Source organism: Palaemon carinicauda, chromosome 20 (assembly GCF_036898095.1).
Source record: "Palaemon carinicauda isolate YSFRI2023 chromosome 20, ASM3689809v2, whole genome shotgun sequence".
Classification (NCBI taxonomy): Eukaryota; Metazoa; Arthropoda; class Malacostraca; order Decapoda; family Palaemonidae; genus Palaemon; species Palaemon carinicauda.
Window position 1 is genome coordinate 107,582,631 of NC_090744.1, and position 16,260 is coordinate 107,598,890.

Sequence of the window (16,260 nt, forward strand, 5' to 3'; positions counted from 1 at the left end):
CGGTCTTAGTCTGCATGAATGAAAAGGTATGTCTGGCCCTTATTCTTTTCTTCATCCTCCCCTCTCTTGGGGAAAGCAGCATCCTGGGTTCTCTGCACAGCTGACCTCAAACCACTGCAGGTAAACCATGTTTCCTTGTGTTCCTAGTATTAAGTTAATACTGTCACGTCCCCATACCCTGACGAGGTGGTATTGGGAGAGTCCTTGCCTAAAGTTTCCATCTAAAGGACTTCAGGTCAACTTCCTAGGACGAGTCACTCTTCAACCTTCACACACAGCTTACGTAGGCTGCAGCCCTTGTATAGCAAGGTGCAGGGACTCCTTATTGTTGAGTGCTGACACACTCAGATATTGAGTCCCCGGGCAAATCCAAAAGCCAGTACTGGCCGGGACTTACCACCCTTCCTAAGGGTTGAGTCACCCATATTAAATAGCATGGTTTGTATTTCAGTTACGGAACAAATGACAAATTCGTAGGTAATTTGTATTTTTCCTAACTATACAAACCTTAGCTATTTAATCAAACTTGCCCGCCAGCCCTATCCCCCTTGAAGTCCTACCTCTAAACAAAGCGAGCTCAGCACAGGTGTGTGTGAGGGGGGGAGGGGGGGGTAGCAAGCTACCCTCCCTACCCCCCGCTAACTAGCGGTGGGGTAGTAAACCCTCGTTAAAATTCTAATGGCTCGTCATTTCAGCTACGCCGAAAGTAATTACCCATATTAAATAGCTAAGGTTTGTATTGTTAGGAAAAATACAAATTACCTACGAATTTGTCATATATATTTATATGGTATCATGGATGGTGAGGGATTGAGTCTACCACTTTTGATTAATGGTGAAGACTATGGCCTACTTTTTATTCATTGATATATTACCTAATAAGTCCATCTGTGTTCAACTGTATTCACTCAACAACAATGTGGGACATTTTGTATTTCCTTCAGTGATTTATGACTTGTTTGATGATGTGGCCAAAGAATTTTGAATCTTTTCAAATCACTTTTTTTCCTATCACTTTTTTTCCTTTGGGTCTTATGTGCATGTTTAATTTGAATGCGGGAATATTTGGTGTTAATGATTTAATAGTAGATTGGTACTCTTGATATGAATTGTCATTAGTTTGTTTCTTGTTGTTGTTGTGTTAAGGAGTGAGTTTAGTTTGGCTGTTGCATGAGGTTTTACTGTTGACTTGTTGAGGCAACTCGTAAATACTGTAGCATCTTAAATAAAAGGGGATTTTACTATTGATATTTTGAGGCAACTCTGAAATAATGTCAGGTAAAAGGCAAGACCTAATCCCTTTGCAAAATAAAGTTTTTTAAATTAATTACAGTAGTAGATTTGGGTGTTTTAGCTTATAGATTTTCTTTCTTAGTTTCTTTGGCTTAAAAATTAGATATAGATTTTAGTATTTTCAACCATTTTTAAATTTTGTGATCTTCACACTCGTTTTTTAAGAATACAAACACAAATAATGTACAATATACTCAAAACCACAATCTGTTATGGAACTTTAGAACATTTAAATAGCATCTCAGTCATTATGATTCCTTCAAAGGGTTTCTGTGGTCCCTGTGCCTAATATATCTCGATATAGGCAACACTTCTCCGTCGTTTGCTGCATTTATTCTATAGCTCCAGTCGTTTTTTTTCTGCCAGCTACTCTTCATCTGTTCCCATTGATACCTTACTTTTTTGTCTTCATATAATTTTCTCCCCTTTTTCAAGAATATTCTTTGAGTTAACCTTATGCTAAAGATTACATGTTATTCAGTAGCTTGGTAGTGCTATCTTATTATTAAAGCCTCTATATTCAGTAGCTTGGTAAAGCCATTTTATTATTAAAGCTTCTGTCATGATACAGTTCCTATATTTTTGTGAGGATGTATTGTGGATAGCCATCTAAATTTAAATCAAATTAAGTAAATTGCTATTAGTAGGAAAAAAGTAAATGAAAAAAATAAAGTACAAGGATTGGTCATATATTTATTGTTAGATACCAGTAACAACCAGAATTATTTTAGAAGGAGATCTGAGTCTATGGCAAATTATAGTCACAGTTTTGATTTTAGTGGAGCACTTCTAAATACAGTATACTGTACCGTATATACACACTGAAGTCATACCTATGCTAATGCAGTAATAAAGTCATAATCTAGGACATAAAAACACTTTTATGACATGGAAACATAACTTGGCCAGAAAGCAAACAATTGGAGGACATAAATATGATGGTAAAAGGAAACTGTAATCCTTGAGATATTGCAAGTTGAAACCTATGAAACTTGAAGACTTACTGAAACTGTAAGTGGTTCATATTAGTCTTGTGTTTAAGGAAGCACATACAGTACAATGCATTAAATGTGCTGTGACCGACTTAGAATATGAATGTAAACAATGCTTTTAGTATTTCGAACCAATCATCTTGTAAGAAAGATTTTATAATTAGGAAAGGCTTTTGAATGTTAGTTGTAGTAGATATATTGTAACAACTTCTTTGAGAAAAGTGTAACGTTCTAAAAGAATTCCTTCCTTAGTATATGTCGAACCGTGTTTCTAAATACAATACAGTAAGTCAAAATAAAACTGCAGCTGAATGGATGAAAATTCCATAGTGTGCTTTAAATCCCAACTTTCTAATATTTAGATTTTTCTACTGCATAGCAAAAAAATAGAAAAAAAGAATGTTTATTTAAAGGCTTCTTCATAGCAAGCTTATTGTAGTACATAGATTCTTTATTGTTGAACCTCCTGTTTGGGACGGAAGACTGGTCAGCTCTATATATAACATATATCACCATGTTGGAAACATGTACTGTATATAGTTGGTTACTTTACACGGCAGTTTCTAGTACTGTATACATACAGGTTTCGTTAGTAAAAAATGTACTCTCGGCCTTTTAGCCTTACTATAAATGATTGATGGAGAAGCATTGCTACTAATGAATATTTTCTAATAAGATTTACTTTGTCCAAGAGATGGTGCAGTAGTGTACATCATGTACATGTATTTTATTATCTACTTACGCGATGATTTTCTCAGTTTTTATTTTTTTTATCTAGTCAAACAATTGCTTGTAGAGGTACAGTACATACCGTACCTACTTTTTTGATGGCATATAATGTAGGAAGGGCAATGTGCAGGTATATTCTATAGTATTTTTTTTTAGTACCCTTAGCATGTTATATTAAATTTCCTATGATTAGGGTAAGAGGAACACATTGTTGCATTGATACCAGAATGGAAATTATTTTGGCATTGCCTCAGTTTTGTTTGGTATGATGTGTTACCTATTGCATAATTTTCTCTTAAATATCCTCTATCATGCTCTGTTTAATTTTGCCATTGCAGTTCATGCAGAGAAAATTTTTGTTTTAAAGTATGAAGTCTTTGAATTATCAGTTGGATAATCCATGATTACTCATGATTGGTTGCATGTTGTGTGTGTTTAAAGTAGCCCCTGATTTTTTTTCTGAATATTTGCATTAATTTATCAAAGATTTAAAAACAATTGCAGTGGCTTGTATTAAAGATGTCTGTTAAGCCACATTTTATCCATATTTTTCTGTGGTTATTATACAGTGCACATCATTTCACAAATAAAGAGGCCAATTTTACCTTTATACTCAATTTATATCTTGGTAACATTACTAGTTTTTGCTATTCAGTTACAAATGTTAATATTAGTCACTGTACTATCTAGGACAATTAAGATTCTGTACTGGTATGATTATTACTGTACAATAAAGGATTTAAAACAATATTATCAAACTTATAGATAGATTTTTTTGTACCAAATAGGAAGATCTTAAGATCCACCGATTGTGGTCCTTCAGAATTTTGGAAAAATAAATAAAGACACTTATTGTCTTATTTTTTTTTCTTTTTAAATTGTCTTAAAACCTGCAACATTAAACTCAATTTATGAATGAAAGATATTCAAATGTTGTAATATAAGATATGCATTATTAAAATCCCATAGCTTTTCATTTAACAGAAAAATATAATCATCAACTTAAGTTTGGAAGTTGAATTAGAAACCGTGTGTTAATTTACAATTGATGTGTAATTTATCTTGTGTGTGTTTAAGCAATAAATAGTCAAACTTTAAATATATATTGGATGTTACCATTGTTACTTTAACAGCCTTTTTTTAAGTTTGGCCTGCATTTCATAAGCCTATACTGTATCATTGTAGGTGGCGAATGTTTTGTTCGTGCAGAGCTTAGTATATGCTCGGCTAGAGGAAGGGAAGAATGTAATCTCTGCTTGTAATAGACATTTTGAAGGTTCAGCTTGCTTGTCTTTCTTCCTCCTATTTTGGGCTCCAGAATGACGGAGCAGCCTGCGCAAGGTATGCATATACTTTGCGTTTTCTGACATTAACTTGTCTTGGTTGTCTGCAATATATTTTCTTGTATCGGTACCTTAGTTTATTTTTGTAATATGATTTTTTCAGTTTTACTTTTTTGATAATTTTTTTGTAATGATTTATTTGAAGAATTACTTAAGTTACTTGTCATTTTCTGAAGTTAACGAGTGTAGGGGTCTTTGAATTTGTGTCTGTATGTAGTACAGCATGTTGATATAATTTTTTAATGTAAGCTTCCTTTTTATCTTATGATTTTTGTAATAGTTTCTAATAGGAATACATACTACAGAAGGTCCTTAACTTACAAACTTAATAGGTTCCAATAAGCTGTTTGTAAGTCAAATTTTTTTATATTTTGTCCTAGGGTAGGCCTAACTTAACTTCCATGCCTATGATTTCCAGTTACAAGTCAACAAATACCTGTACCTAAATTTCATATGAATTAAATATCAGTTGTTCCAACACGGTTACTTACCTAGAACTACCTTCTTAGGAGTTACTGGTAACTCTACCTAACCGACCAGCTTTTTGTATAGTTTACCCTCTTCCCGTTTTCTACAGGGTCAACCTCAGGCAGTGTGATACATACCCTGAGACGACCCGGGGTCGGGCAGCGTGCTAGCTCAGGTCGTCGACTCGCCAGTAAGTTTCTGGTCGCGGCGTGATCAACATCTCGCCGCGCTCTCTCTTACCTGTGCGACCCTTTGTGTCCCCCCGATCCTTTGTGCTTACCGCGTGTTACCCACGTGTTTCCCTTTTCACTTTCCCTTTGCATCCTTGTGTCTCTGGGTGTATTAGTGTTGCGTTTTGGATCAACCTGAGATTGATCCCCACTCCTTGTGCTCCACGTGTAGGGGGAAAGTGTGTTCCCCTGCCTCTACGTGCCCGGAGTGTCCTAACTGGAGTGAGATCCAGTGGATGCTCTTTGGGACTAAGAAGAAGAAGGCGGCTAAGAAGTCACCTAAGGAATCCAGTGTCTCGTCGCCTGTGGTTTCCCCAGAAGTCTCGGCAGACTGTAGCTCCCCTTCTCCCCCTACCCAGAGTAGGGGACGAGGTAAGTCCGTTGCGGGGAAGAGGCCCATTGCCCTTCCCCAAGAGTCTGATATTCCTGTGGGGGAAGTGTCTAGTGTGGGGCAGGCATGTGTGGGTCCTGAGAGTAGTACAGGAGTGTGGGTAGGAGGCGAGGTCCTGGTACCCGCAGGTCCCGTCTCCTCGGAAGGTCCTATGTGGGGGAATCCAGGTGTGGATTCTTCCCCGGCATCATGGCTTATTTCAGGTACTTCAATCGCTCCCTCGTCTACGCTACCCCCCCGTGTTTCTGCAGCCTACCACACCTGGGAAACGTCGAGGATTTCCCCCCGCAGTCTTGGACGTTTTCTCTAAGAAGAAAGCCAAGAAGAACAAGTCCAAGGAGTGGGTGAACATCACAGTGCCCCGGAGCGAGCTGTTTAAGGTTACCACAGCCGCGGCCGCTTCCGGGTGGCTCCCTAGAGCCTCGCCTTCTGTGTCTCATCCTCCTACCTCCTCCTTCGGACCAGTCGCCCGGCTAGAGGGTTCGAACCAGGCTCCCCGTGTAGTGACTAACCTAAGGTGGCCTCCGCTTCTTCTTCCCTTAGGAAGGACGTATGTCTTATGAAGGAAGGCTTAGCGTCGACCACGGGCACCTTGGAGGCCTTCCTAAAGCACCAAGGGCGCCCGTCGGTCCGCATGGATCCCCCCATCCACGGGGTCCCCCGTGGAACAAGGTACTCCCATGACGGATACCTTCGTCCTCACGGGGCAGCCCATACCACGGGTATCTTGTGAAGTAGGGCTTAGCGTCGACCACGGGCACCTTGGAGGCCTTCCTAAAGCACCAAGGGCGCCCGTCGGTCCGCTTGGATCCCCCCCATCCATGGGGTCCCCCGTGGAACAAGGTACTCCCATGACGGATACCTTCGTCCTCACGGGGCAGCCCATACCACGGGTATCTTGTGAAGTAAGGCTTAGCGTCGACCACGGGCACCTTGGAGGCCTTCCTAAAGCACCAAGGGCGCCCGTCGGTCCGCATGGCTCCCCCCATCCATGGGGTCCCCCTTGGAACAAGGTACTCCCATGACGGATACCTTCGTCCTCACGGGTATCTTATGAAGGAAGGCTTAGCGTCGACCACGGGCACCTTGGAGGCCTTCCTTAAGCACTAAGGGCGCCCGTCGGTCCGCATGGATCCCCCATCCACGGAGTCCCCCGTGGAACAAGGTACTCCCATGACGGATACCTTCGTCCCCACGGGGCAGCCCATACCACGGGCAGACTAGTCCAGCGTTGTCTTTCCTACCGTCACGGAGTACCCCCGTACGGAGGAACTGGTGACGGGCGCCCTAGTGGAAGGAGGGGAGTGCTCATCTGACGACATCTCCTCCTACCGTAAGGTTCTGGCCCTAATTCGTCGACACCACCGATTAGACGAACCTAAGCCCTCAGCAGCAAAGGCCGTGCTCTCCGGACTGTCCATAATGGTCGTCAACCCTGTGCAACAAAAGCCTTCATTGTCTCTCCCTCTCGCTCCGGACGTGGAGTTGGGGATGGAGAGAATAGATAAGTTACTTGGCAGGACTGGCGGAGGCCCCCAGAAGCCAGAGTTCCTCCAGGCTGCTTCCAGGGCTGAAATCGCAGAAACGTTTCTACGTCCCAGTAGGGCATCGCGGCGGACCCCGTGCAGTAGAACAGCGGTGACCTCACTGAACCAGGGAGCCTCGGAAGACAGGGCCACCACTGCCCCCGTGTGCTTTTCCCCGTCAGAAGCCTCTATGATGGAGGACATGGCACAGGACCTTGTCTATGTGTCCTCCTGGTTGGATTGGTGGTCTTGCGGCTTGGTGGGGTTTCAGGCGTCCCACGACCTCTCCCTTCCTGACAATCAGGCCACGCTGAAGGAGATAGTTAGTTCGGGAGGCAAGGCCTTTAAGTTTTTGTCGTCCCAGTCCCTGTCTATGGCTACGAACTGGGTACTTAGAAAGAGGGATACTGTCCTTAGCAAGTTGGTGCGGAAGTTACCTGACAGAGAAGCTAGGAGACTGAGGAATTCCTCCGTGTGGGGAAACGACATTTTCCCCATCAAATTGGTGGAGGATACGATGGAGAAAGGGAGGAGAGTGAGACACACGGACCTTGGGCCCCCCCACCCTCTATGAGGAAGCCCGTGTTTAGAAGAGCCTCAGCGGACGTCCCTCACTCCTCCCAGTCCGCCCCTTTGCTGCCTCGAAGAGACCCACCGTCAGCTCCTTGGCTTCAAACCTCTCAGCAGACCACCCGTAGGACCAAAGAAGCCCCTCAGTCAGCCTTCAGACCCTCCTACAGTATCTCTAGGAGAGGTCGCTCTGGCCGCTCCTCCAGAATGAGGTAGGAAGAGAGGCCCCCTACTCCTTCAGGAGCCCCTAGTAGGGGATGCCTCAGACATTTTTGGCAAGCAGGGCGGGATCTCGGTGCGGATCCCTGGACGGTGACGGTCCTGAAAGAGGGCTACAGACTCTCTCAGCCCTCAACAAGTACGTCTCAAAGACGGACTTCAAAATGGACACCCCCAAGACGGTGCTAGCAGCCTTGAGGGAGGGGGATTTCCTCATGTCTCTCGACCTCAAGGATGCCTATTTTCAAATCCCCGTGCACCCCTCCAGCAGGAAGTTCCTCAGAATCAAGTGGGAGTCCAGGGTCCTGCAGTTCAAAACCCAGTGCTTCGGCCTGTCGACGGCCCCGCAAGTGTTCACGAGGGTGTTCACCACGATCTCGGTATGGGCACCCGAGAAAGGCATACGACTACTCAGGTACCTGGACGTCTGGTTGCTTCTTTCTGCCTCAAGGGAACAACTGAAGGAGCAAGGCGTTATGTTGCTCGACCTCTGCAGGGTATTAGGGATCACGGTCAACCTAGGGAAATCCCAACTAGTCCCCAGCACCAGAATGACTTACTTGGGGATGGTCCTGGACACCCAGTTAGTAAGAGCTTTCCCCTCAGGTGAGAGGTTAGCCAACCTGGAACATATCCTTCAACCCTTCCTGACGGGACAACCCAGGAGGGCCAAGGACTGGCAGAAGTTACTGGGTCATCTGTTTTCGCTGGAAAAATTAGAACCGTAAGGGAGGCTCAGGCTCCGCCCGGTACAGTGGAATCTGAAGGAGTCGTGGACCCAAGGCAAGGAGCCCCACAAAATAGTCCCAGTCCTCCCGAAGACGAGAGAGACCCTTCTTTGGTGGAACATCAGGTCGAGCACAGAGAAGGGTATGCCTTCGCCCCCGATCCCCCGGAGATGCTGTTGTTCACGGACCCATCGAAGGAGGGTTGGGGAGCACACCTGCTAGGAGAATCGACAAAAGGACATGATAGCGGTTCTGAGGGCGTGTCGACAGTTCGTACACTTCCTGCGAGGAAACACTGTGGCGTTAATGTGCGACAACGCCACAGTAGTGGCGTATGTAAAGAAACAGGGAGGCATGAAGTCATGGGTCCTATGCGCCCTAGCCACGGAACTGTTAGAGTGGGCGACTGAAGAAGGGATAGAACTGACGGCAAGGTTCAGCCCAGGAAAGAGGAACGTGATGGCCGACGGCCTCAGCAGGGTGGGTCAAGTGATAGGTTCGGAGTGGACCCTACACCAGGAGGTAGCTCGGGCAGTCATCCTAATGTGGGGCTCCCCATTGATAGACTTATTCGCCACACGTCTGAACGCCCAACTCCCCGTGTTCTGTTCTCCGATCCCAGACCCGTCAGCAGCGTTCAAGGACAAGTGTTGAACAGAGTGAGAGAGTCGTCCAACCTGTCGATGACTTTGGTAGCGACATGGTGGCCGGAGAGAGACTGGTTCGCAGACCTAAAAGAATTAGCTCTTCGTCCTCCTTGCCCGCTTCCGAACAGGCCAGACCTCCTGCGTCAACCTCACTTTCACAGGTGGCACGAAACCCTCAATCCCTCCGCCTTCACGCGTGGAGGTTATCGAGAAGCTCCTGAAGAAAGAAGGATACTCATCGAGAACCGCGGCAAGGATGTCGGGTTATCTACGGCGTTCCTCGGCAGTAGTCTACCAGGCAAAGTGGGCAGTCTTCGTGAAGTGGTGTGCGTCCAAGAACATCAGGCCCTTAGGGGCGTCGATCCAGGACATTGCAACTTTCTGGTGTACCTGAGAGACGGCGTGGGTTCGTCCATTCCGGCCATCAAAGGAGTTCGAGCAGTCCTAAGTCAAGTCTTCCATCTTAGGGGCATTGACTTGGGAGCCTCAAGGCACACCTCTATGCTCATCGGCAGTTTTGAACAATCATGTTCCCCCAGGAGGTACGGGTTCTGCAGTGGGACCTAGCCAGAGTTCTCAAGGTTCTGTCAGAGCCACCCTTCGAACCTCTCAGGGACATACTAGACAGAGAACTCACCCTTAAAACAGCTTTTCTTTTAGCCCTGACTTCGGCGAAAAGAGTTAGAGAGTTACACGGCCTCTCTTACGAGGTCTCACACTCCAAAGGGTGGAGAGAAGTTACCTTTAGGTTCGTTCCCTAGCTTTGTGGCGAAGACGCAGAACCCGTTATGTTGGGATCCTCGGTTTGATGGTTTTCGGTCCCTCGCTCCGACAACCCGAAGGATCTACTCTTATGTCCCGTGAGAACAGTAAGAAAATATCTGGAGAGGACCGCAAATTTCCGCCCTCAGATCAAAAATTTATTCATCTCAACAGGCCGGGTGAAGAAACCGGTCTCGAAGAACTCTTATCTCTTTCTGGCTGCGACAGGTGATAAAGAGGGCCTACGAGGCTTCTGGGACTCCTCTCCCGGGAAAACCAAGGCCACATCATTTTAGAGATCCGAGCACCTCCCTGGCCTTCGAGAAAAACATGGCTGTGGGAAAGATCCTGAAGGATGGGACCTGGTCTAGACAGTCCACCTTCACGGAACACTATCTCAAAGATTGCTCGAGAAAATCCTTGGACAGGTTTTCCATTGGCCCAATCATTTCGGCCCTTCAAGAGATCTAAGGTCATAGCCCCAGGGTAACCAGAGGTGTTAATGCCAAGAGACACTAGTTCCTTCCTTAACCTTACCCCCCCTTTCCTTCCTTCCCCGGTCCGTCCGGGCCAGGAAGATGTTGAAAAGACCTTAGTCACTTCAAGAGGACATGTATCGGAGTTGGTTTTGAAAAGTTAAGCCATTAGGCACTAAGTGAGTTTTTTGGATAGTTTCCCCTTTTCGTGCAGTTTTCTAGTGGTCGTGGAACCAAGACCTCCTTATCTCGCGTGCTTCCCCGTCGACTTCTGATCCCTGCAGGACACTCCCACTTCCTAAAGTGTAAGTCTCCTAAGAAGGTAGTTCTAGGTAAGTAACCGTGTTGGAACAAATCTCAAATTTTTTAGTAATTTGTATTTTTCCTAACATACTTACCTAGAACTACCTTCGGGTTATGGCCCACCCATCCTTCCCCGAGAACCTGCAGGATCGAGTAGTACCTGTTCCAACGAAACTTACTGACAAGTCGACGACCTGAGCTAGCACGCTGCCCGACCCCGGGTCGTCTCAGGGCACGTATCACACTGCCTGAGGTTGACCCCGTAGAAAACGGGAAGAGGGTAAACTATACAAAAAGCTGGTCGGTTAGGTAGAGTTACCAGTAACTCCTAAGAAGGTAGTTCTAGGTAAGTATGTTAGGAAAAATACAAATTACTTAAAAAATTGTGATGTTATTGTAAATTTCGTTTTGCTTACTGTATTAAATTATACAATATCGTTTTATTACAGCACTGTATTTCTTTATCTTGTCACAGTATACAAACTTTTGATACAATATCTACGATTTACTATTTCAGTTTGAATAATTTTTCTATCTTTGAATGTTTGTAAGTTGAGAATCTTCTGCAGTTACTTACAGTATCTGATATTAACCAGACTAGATGTTTTATATGTACTTGACATTTTTGTGTGGTTGCAGTATCCTAGTTAAATTTTGTAATATTTATCTCATTTTTTGTTATATGATTTTTGTATTAATTTTCAAAGGAAAAGTAGAGTATTTGTTTTGCATTTTCTGTCATTAACAACTATAGTCTTGCCCTTTTTTATACCAAGTACTGTAGATTTTGTAGTTTGTTATATTTTGTGTTGTGGTTGATTTTCCATAATTTCTGAAATACAGTAGAACTCTTAAAGGAATTACAGTACTTCTCACTAGATGTGTCTTTGTATCTTGGCTACTCATCAAACAGCATTTGCATAGTAAATTAGCTTTGTTCCCATATTAACAAACCTTCTGCTATTTATATTGAAATTAATATCCAATATAAATAACTACAGCTTTGTATTAGTTAGGGAAAAATACAAATTATCTCTGAAATTGACATTTTACATATTAGTTCTAATTTAAGTTCGTTTAGTTTGGCCATTTCTTAAGTACAAAATGAAAATTTGAGAATATTTCTTTTCAAGCCTATTCTTTTAAGGAGACATTTGACTAAGCAGAGTTTTATTTTTTTTTCTCATATACTGTACATTTGTGTAGCAAAATCCATCGCAAGGAACCTCATTCAAGATTTTAATTTCTAGTATTGTGTAGACAGTATTTTCATTTCTCCCTGTATACACAGTGCATAATTTTTACCAGCCCAATTGAAAAGGAATTTGACCTTTATATTACTATACTGTTCCTGCACTCGTTAGATACATTGAATTAATATAGACGGAGATGATAAGTTTTTGAAAATTAATAAAATTTGATATAACAAGTTTTTCTGAACAAATTTTTCTGTGTAAAAATCTAGATTTGAGCATAATGTAGTTGGTAAGTCTGTAAATTTAGCCATATAAATTTGCACATATTTCTTTTCCAAAATTCTTTTGAATTGTATATAGGAGAAGAAACAGAAGTTGGATGTAGAACCAGCAGTGTACAGCACCTATACTGTACTTTTCATACTCCTGTATCATAAAGTTAGCATTGCCTTCCTACCAATCTTATTGCTTTCTCTTCTTATTTGTATATAGGATGTACAGTATAAATGTAATATACAGTAACATGGTAATTCATAGGTAGTCTAGAGTTACCATTATCCTATAGTCAATTTTTTCAGCGAGCCAGATTTGCACCGACTCGCAGCGGTGCCCTTTTAGCTCGGAAAAGTTTCCTGATTGCTGATTGGTTGGACAAGAAAATTCTAACCAATCAGCGATCAGGAAACTTTTCCGAGCTAAAAGGGCACCACTGCGAGTCGGTGCAAATCTGCCTCGCTAAAAATAATTGACTATAGTTAATACTCTGTTAGAAACTCCTTATTAATTTTTAATGAGATCAGTAAAACAACAACATTGAAGGATTTAATCACACTCGCAAATAGTTGAACAGTTTTATTTTATGGCTTTAATCCATATTGTGTTAGCCCTTCCTTTTACTTTTATAATTTTTTCCAGCACTTTATGATAATTGATAATTTCTTTATATTGAAAATACAGAATTTTTATGCATGTTTTGGAACATTCACATCAAAAGCCTGTGATATACATCCTCAACCATGGTTTGAGTACATCGTCACTTGCTTATAGAGTTTTGTTTGATCATACAATTGATAGCTCTGAAAATTTTTAATAGATCTTATACTTAATTGCTTTTTAACTTCTCAGATCTGCTGTTTTCTAGAAAATAAGTCTTTAATTTCAGATACAGAAACTGTACTTATGAACTGGGATTCATTGTAGCAGTTTAATCTGTAGTATAGTGTTCTATGGATGTATAGAAAGGTGGTGATTTATTAGTTGCCCTTTTCCCCTTATTAATTTGAATCCATCCGAATTTAGGTCGATTTTCGTACAGGTCATTATTAGACCAATTTCTGTCGCATTCTGATTGTGAGATCATGTCCCTAGTTTTCAGTATTAATTTTTTTTATAAAGGAACTTGATTAAGTGTGTTATTGAATGCTGTTTTTTCCTAATGGTCCTCAGAACTAACTTTATCTGTGATAGTTTCTGGGAAAATTGCAGGAATTTAGAAAAAAACAAGATTGGGCAAAATCTAAATAGGAATGCAGTAACTGGTTGTCATAGGATAAAAATAAAAGGTTGATTGTTTGTTTATTTGAGATATTTAGTATAAAAAGGCAGTTATCTTATAAGGAAAATACAATACACAATAACCTTTTTAAAAGGGCTGTAGATACTAGAACTTTTTTAATACTTATCTTTAATCATAAATTTTGGAATGCGTGTAACATATAAAGTAGAAGGCAAAGTACTAATGTAAACATGGCCCGGATTGATAGATACATGCATAAAATTTGAATGGTTGTTTATTGATGGCTCTGGAATTTATAGGGTAGAACAAATGACTTCCTATTTAGAAAAATTTGAAAGGTACTGCAGTTTGTTTAATGCCCATTAGGCTAGTTCTCACATTTCCCAAAGGTCAAGAAGTTGTGAAGTGTTTAAAGTGCCTTACTTTGTGTTTAGATAATCTTCACCTTGAGTCAGTATTTCATTCAGGTTCAAGTGCTGAGTTTCGTAGAGTCCTTCAGAAAAGAGGATTTCTTGATCTGATTCTTTCTTAGTCTTTATTAATTTTTAATAGATTTCATTATAGTATTTTAGCTAGGTCCCATGTGTGTGTTAAGAATTCAAAGTAAAATGGTGCTTGCCATTTTAAAAACACTGTGAATTAATTATGTCCTGTAGGTTATGAGTTCAGAGGAGACCATCTGTTGGTAGTTTTTAAATAAAATGCCATTTGGGGAAGGTGCTTTGAAAACTGGAGGCTTCATTTTTTGTGTGTTGCTTTAGTTGTTTGGGAGTTTAAGTACAGTATGCTTTTTTCATTTTGTATGTCAGGAAGCTTGATGAGGTTATATAGTTTATCGCTATTCATTCGCTGAATTTTAGTATGAGCTGATGCACATTTTAAAGTGTATGCATCAATCATTGTTATCTTGGCTGTTTATGGGTGTGCCGTTAGTATATAGGGGAGAGAGAATAATAGGATTTGTGTTGCTTCGGGGACAAATTATAGTTATTTATTTACAAAGCCATGTCACTTACCAGATCATCTACTTTTTTGTTGAAACATAACTTTCTCCGTTGACTATGCTGTACAGAACATTTTGTGTGTTTGCTTTAAGATGGGGTAATGGGGATTATGGAGGCTTTCCCCTTAAAGTTTTTGTTATAGATTTAAAATTTAGATCCCCCCCCCTTCCCTTGTAGAGGTTGGTAAGGTAATATGATCAGAATATACTGTATTCACAATTCATAACCAATGTCACAGTTTTGTCTCCCAAGTTCTCTTGGTTTAAATAAAACTTGGACATCAAATGTTCCTTTAGGCCTGTGTATCTAATTGCTTGCTTTTCTGCTGTAAATGAATGAAGCATATCATTCATTGTTTACCAATTGCCTTAGCATAACAACCCCAAACATTTGCGCTTTGCTTCTTCAAACTCTTCATAAGATGTTCCATGAGATATTCTGTCTATTTAATGGATGACTCATATCTGTTAAATTGAATTAGTTTAATTTCAGGATGCAGTAGAATGAACTCAGCTCCCTCCGCTAGGATGTTCATGTTGAGGGCTCTGGAGAGAATTCATGGAGAGAAAGAAATAAAGAGGTCACATCACATCCAGTTAAAGAAAGCAGTTGAACAGGCTTTAGGTAAGAGGATGTGGGTGATTTTTACCCCTTTTTGGGGTTGAGAATATTTATTTCAATTCTTTGACGATAGAATAAACTTGAAAGGTTTATTGTACTAGGAAAGTTAGTACAGTATGTTTAACCTGTAAGATTTAAAAATCCCACCTTACTATAGGTAATGCCATTATATAATGTATATTACAGCAAAATTAAGAATCGTGATAAGGAATTAATGTCTCTATTTTGATTCCTTTGACAATGGTCTACACTTTTTATCTTTATTAACAGAGGAGCTTCGTAGTGAGCTTGGCGAATCAGATAATGGATCAGGTGGTGGACTGTCGGCAGCATTGCCAGTACCCAAGGGAGATGCACCTCATTTGGATGCAGAAAAGCACTTCCTGCCATTTGAGCTGGCATGTCAGTCAAAGTCGGCAAAGATTGTTGTTGCAGCGCTCGACTGCATACAGGTAATGTTTATGTTTTTTTTTATGGAGTTTTGATTAAGCAACTGCTTTTGTTTGTGGATGGTTGATGTTAGACAAACACGCATGTAAATTTTACATTGAAAGTTGATTTTGTTCCGACATAAATACAAACCTTCGTTCTTTATCAAGGATATATGTTTTAGCATGAGCTGGATTTAGTCATAAAAAATTTCAAGTGCGGTGTCAATAACCCCATCGCTAGTTAGCGGGAATAGACCAACCTACCTGCTCATGCACTTACCCTGTGAGCTCTCTTCACTTTTGGTTTGGCTACTGTCAAGTGTAGACATCTCGTCAATCTCTTCCACTTATTCCTATTTGACTGCTTATAATAACTTTTCTTTTCAGGAGTGGTTGATTATTGTAGGCCACTAACATGTGGGTTTGTCATGGCAAATTGTGCTGCCCTTGCGGTATATTTATGTCAGCTATGGAGACGTATCCTCATAGTCTTTGCCCTTCATGCAGACGTTCCTACATGGAAGCTTCTCCTTGTGTCGAGTGTCAGGAGTGGTCATCCTCCCAGTGGGAGTGATTCGGTAGATGTAGGAAGAAGTCTAAAAAGGATTCTTTGTCTTTGAGTTCATTGTCAAAATTGAAGAAATCCGGACCTCTCTCCTGTGACTTGTATGCTCCCACCTACCTCTTCCTGTTCAGCTTCATCTAGAGGCCAATGGAATAAGTTATCACTATTTGATCCCTGGACAACCTTCGTTTCCCAAAGACGATATTGCTTTCCCTAGAGAAACAGTGGCACCTTTCCCCCCCTTTGGGAG

At 41.6% G+C, this 16,260-nt stretch overlaps 2 protein-coding genes across 9 annotated transcripts in view; one reads left to right on the plus strand and one right to left on the minus strand.

Annotated features, from left to right (window-relative positions):
* Positions 1-16,260, minus strand: part of LOC137614355 (uncharacterized) — a 283,239-nt gene that overhangs the window by 124,247 nt on the left and 142,732 nt on the right.
* LOC137614353 (brefeldin A-inhibited guanine nucleotide-exchange protein 1-like) overlaps positions 1-16,260 on the plus strand; it is a 110,345-nt gene that overhangs the window by 11,178 nt on the left and 82,907 nt on the right. For 4 of the 8 annotated variants that reach the window (XM_068344130.1, XM_068344129.1, XM_068344135.1 and 1 more), the window contains exons 2-4: positions 4,200-4,355; positions 14,886-15,017; positions 15,285-15,466. In XM_068344130.1, the coding sequence (XP_068200231.1) occupies positions 4,334-4,355; positions 14,886-15,017; positions 15,285-15,466 (336 nt within the window). In that variant the 5' untranslated portion in view covers positions 4,200-4,333. Of the gene's footprint in view, positions 1-4,199; positions 4,356-14,874; positions 15,018-15,284; positions 15,467-16,260 lie in introns of all 8 variants that reach the window. The other 4 variants (XM_068344136.1, XM_068344133.1, XM_068344132.1 and 1 more) reach the window with 3 other exon arrangements.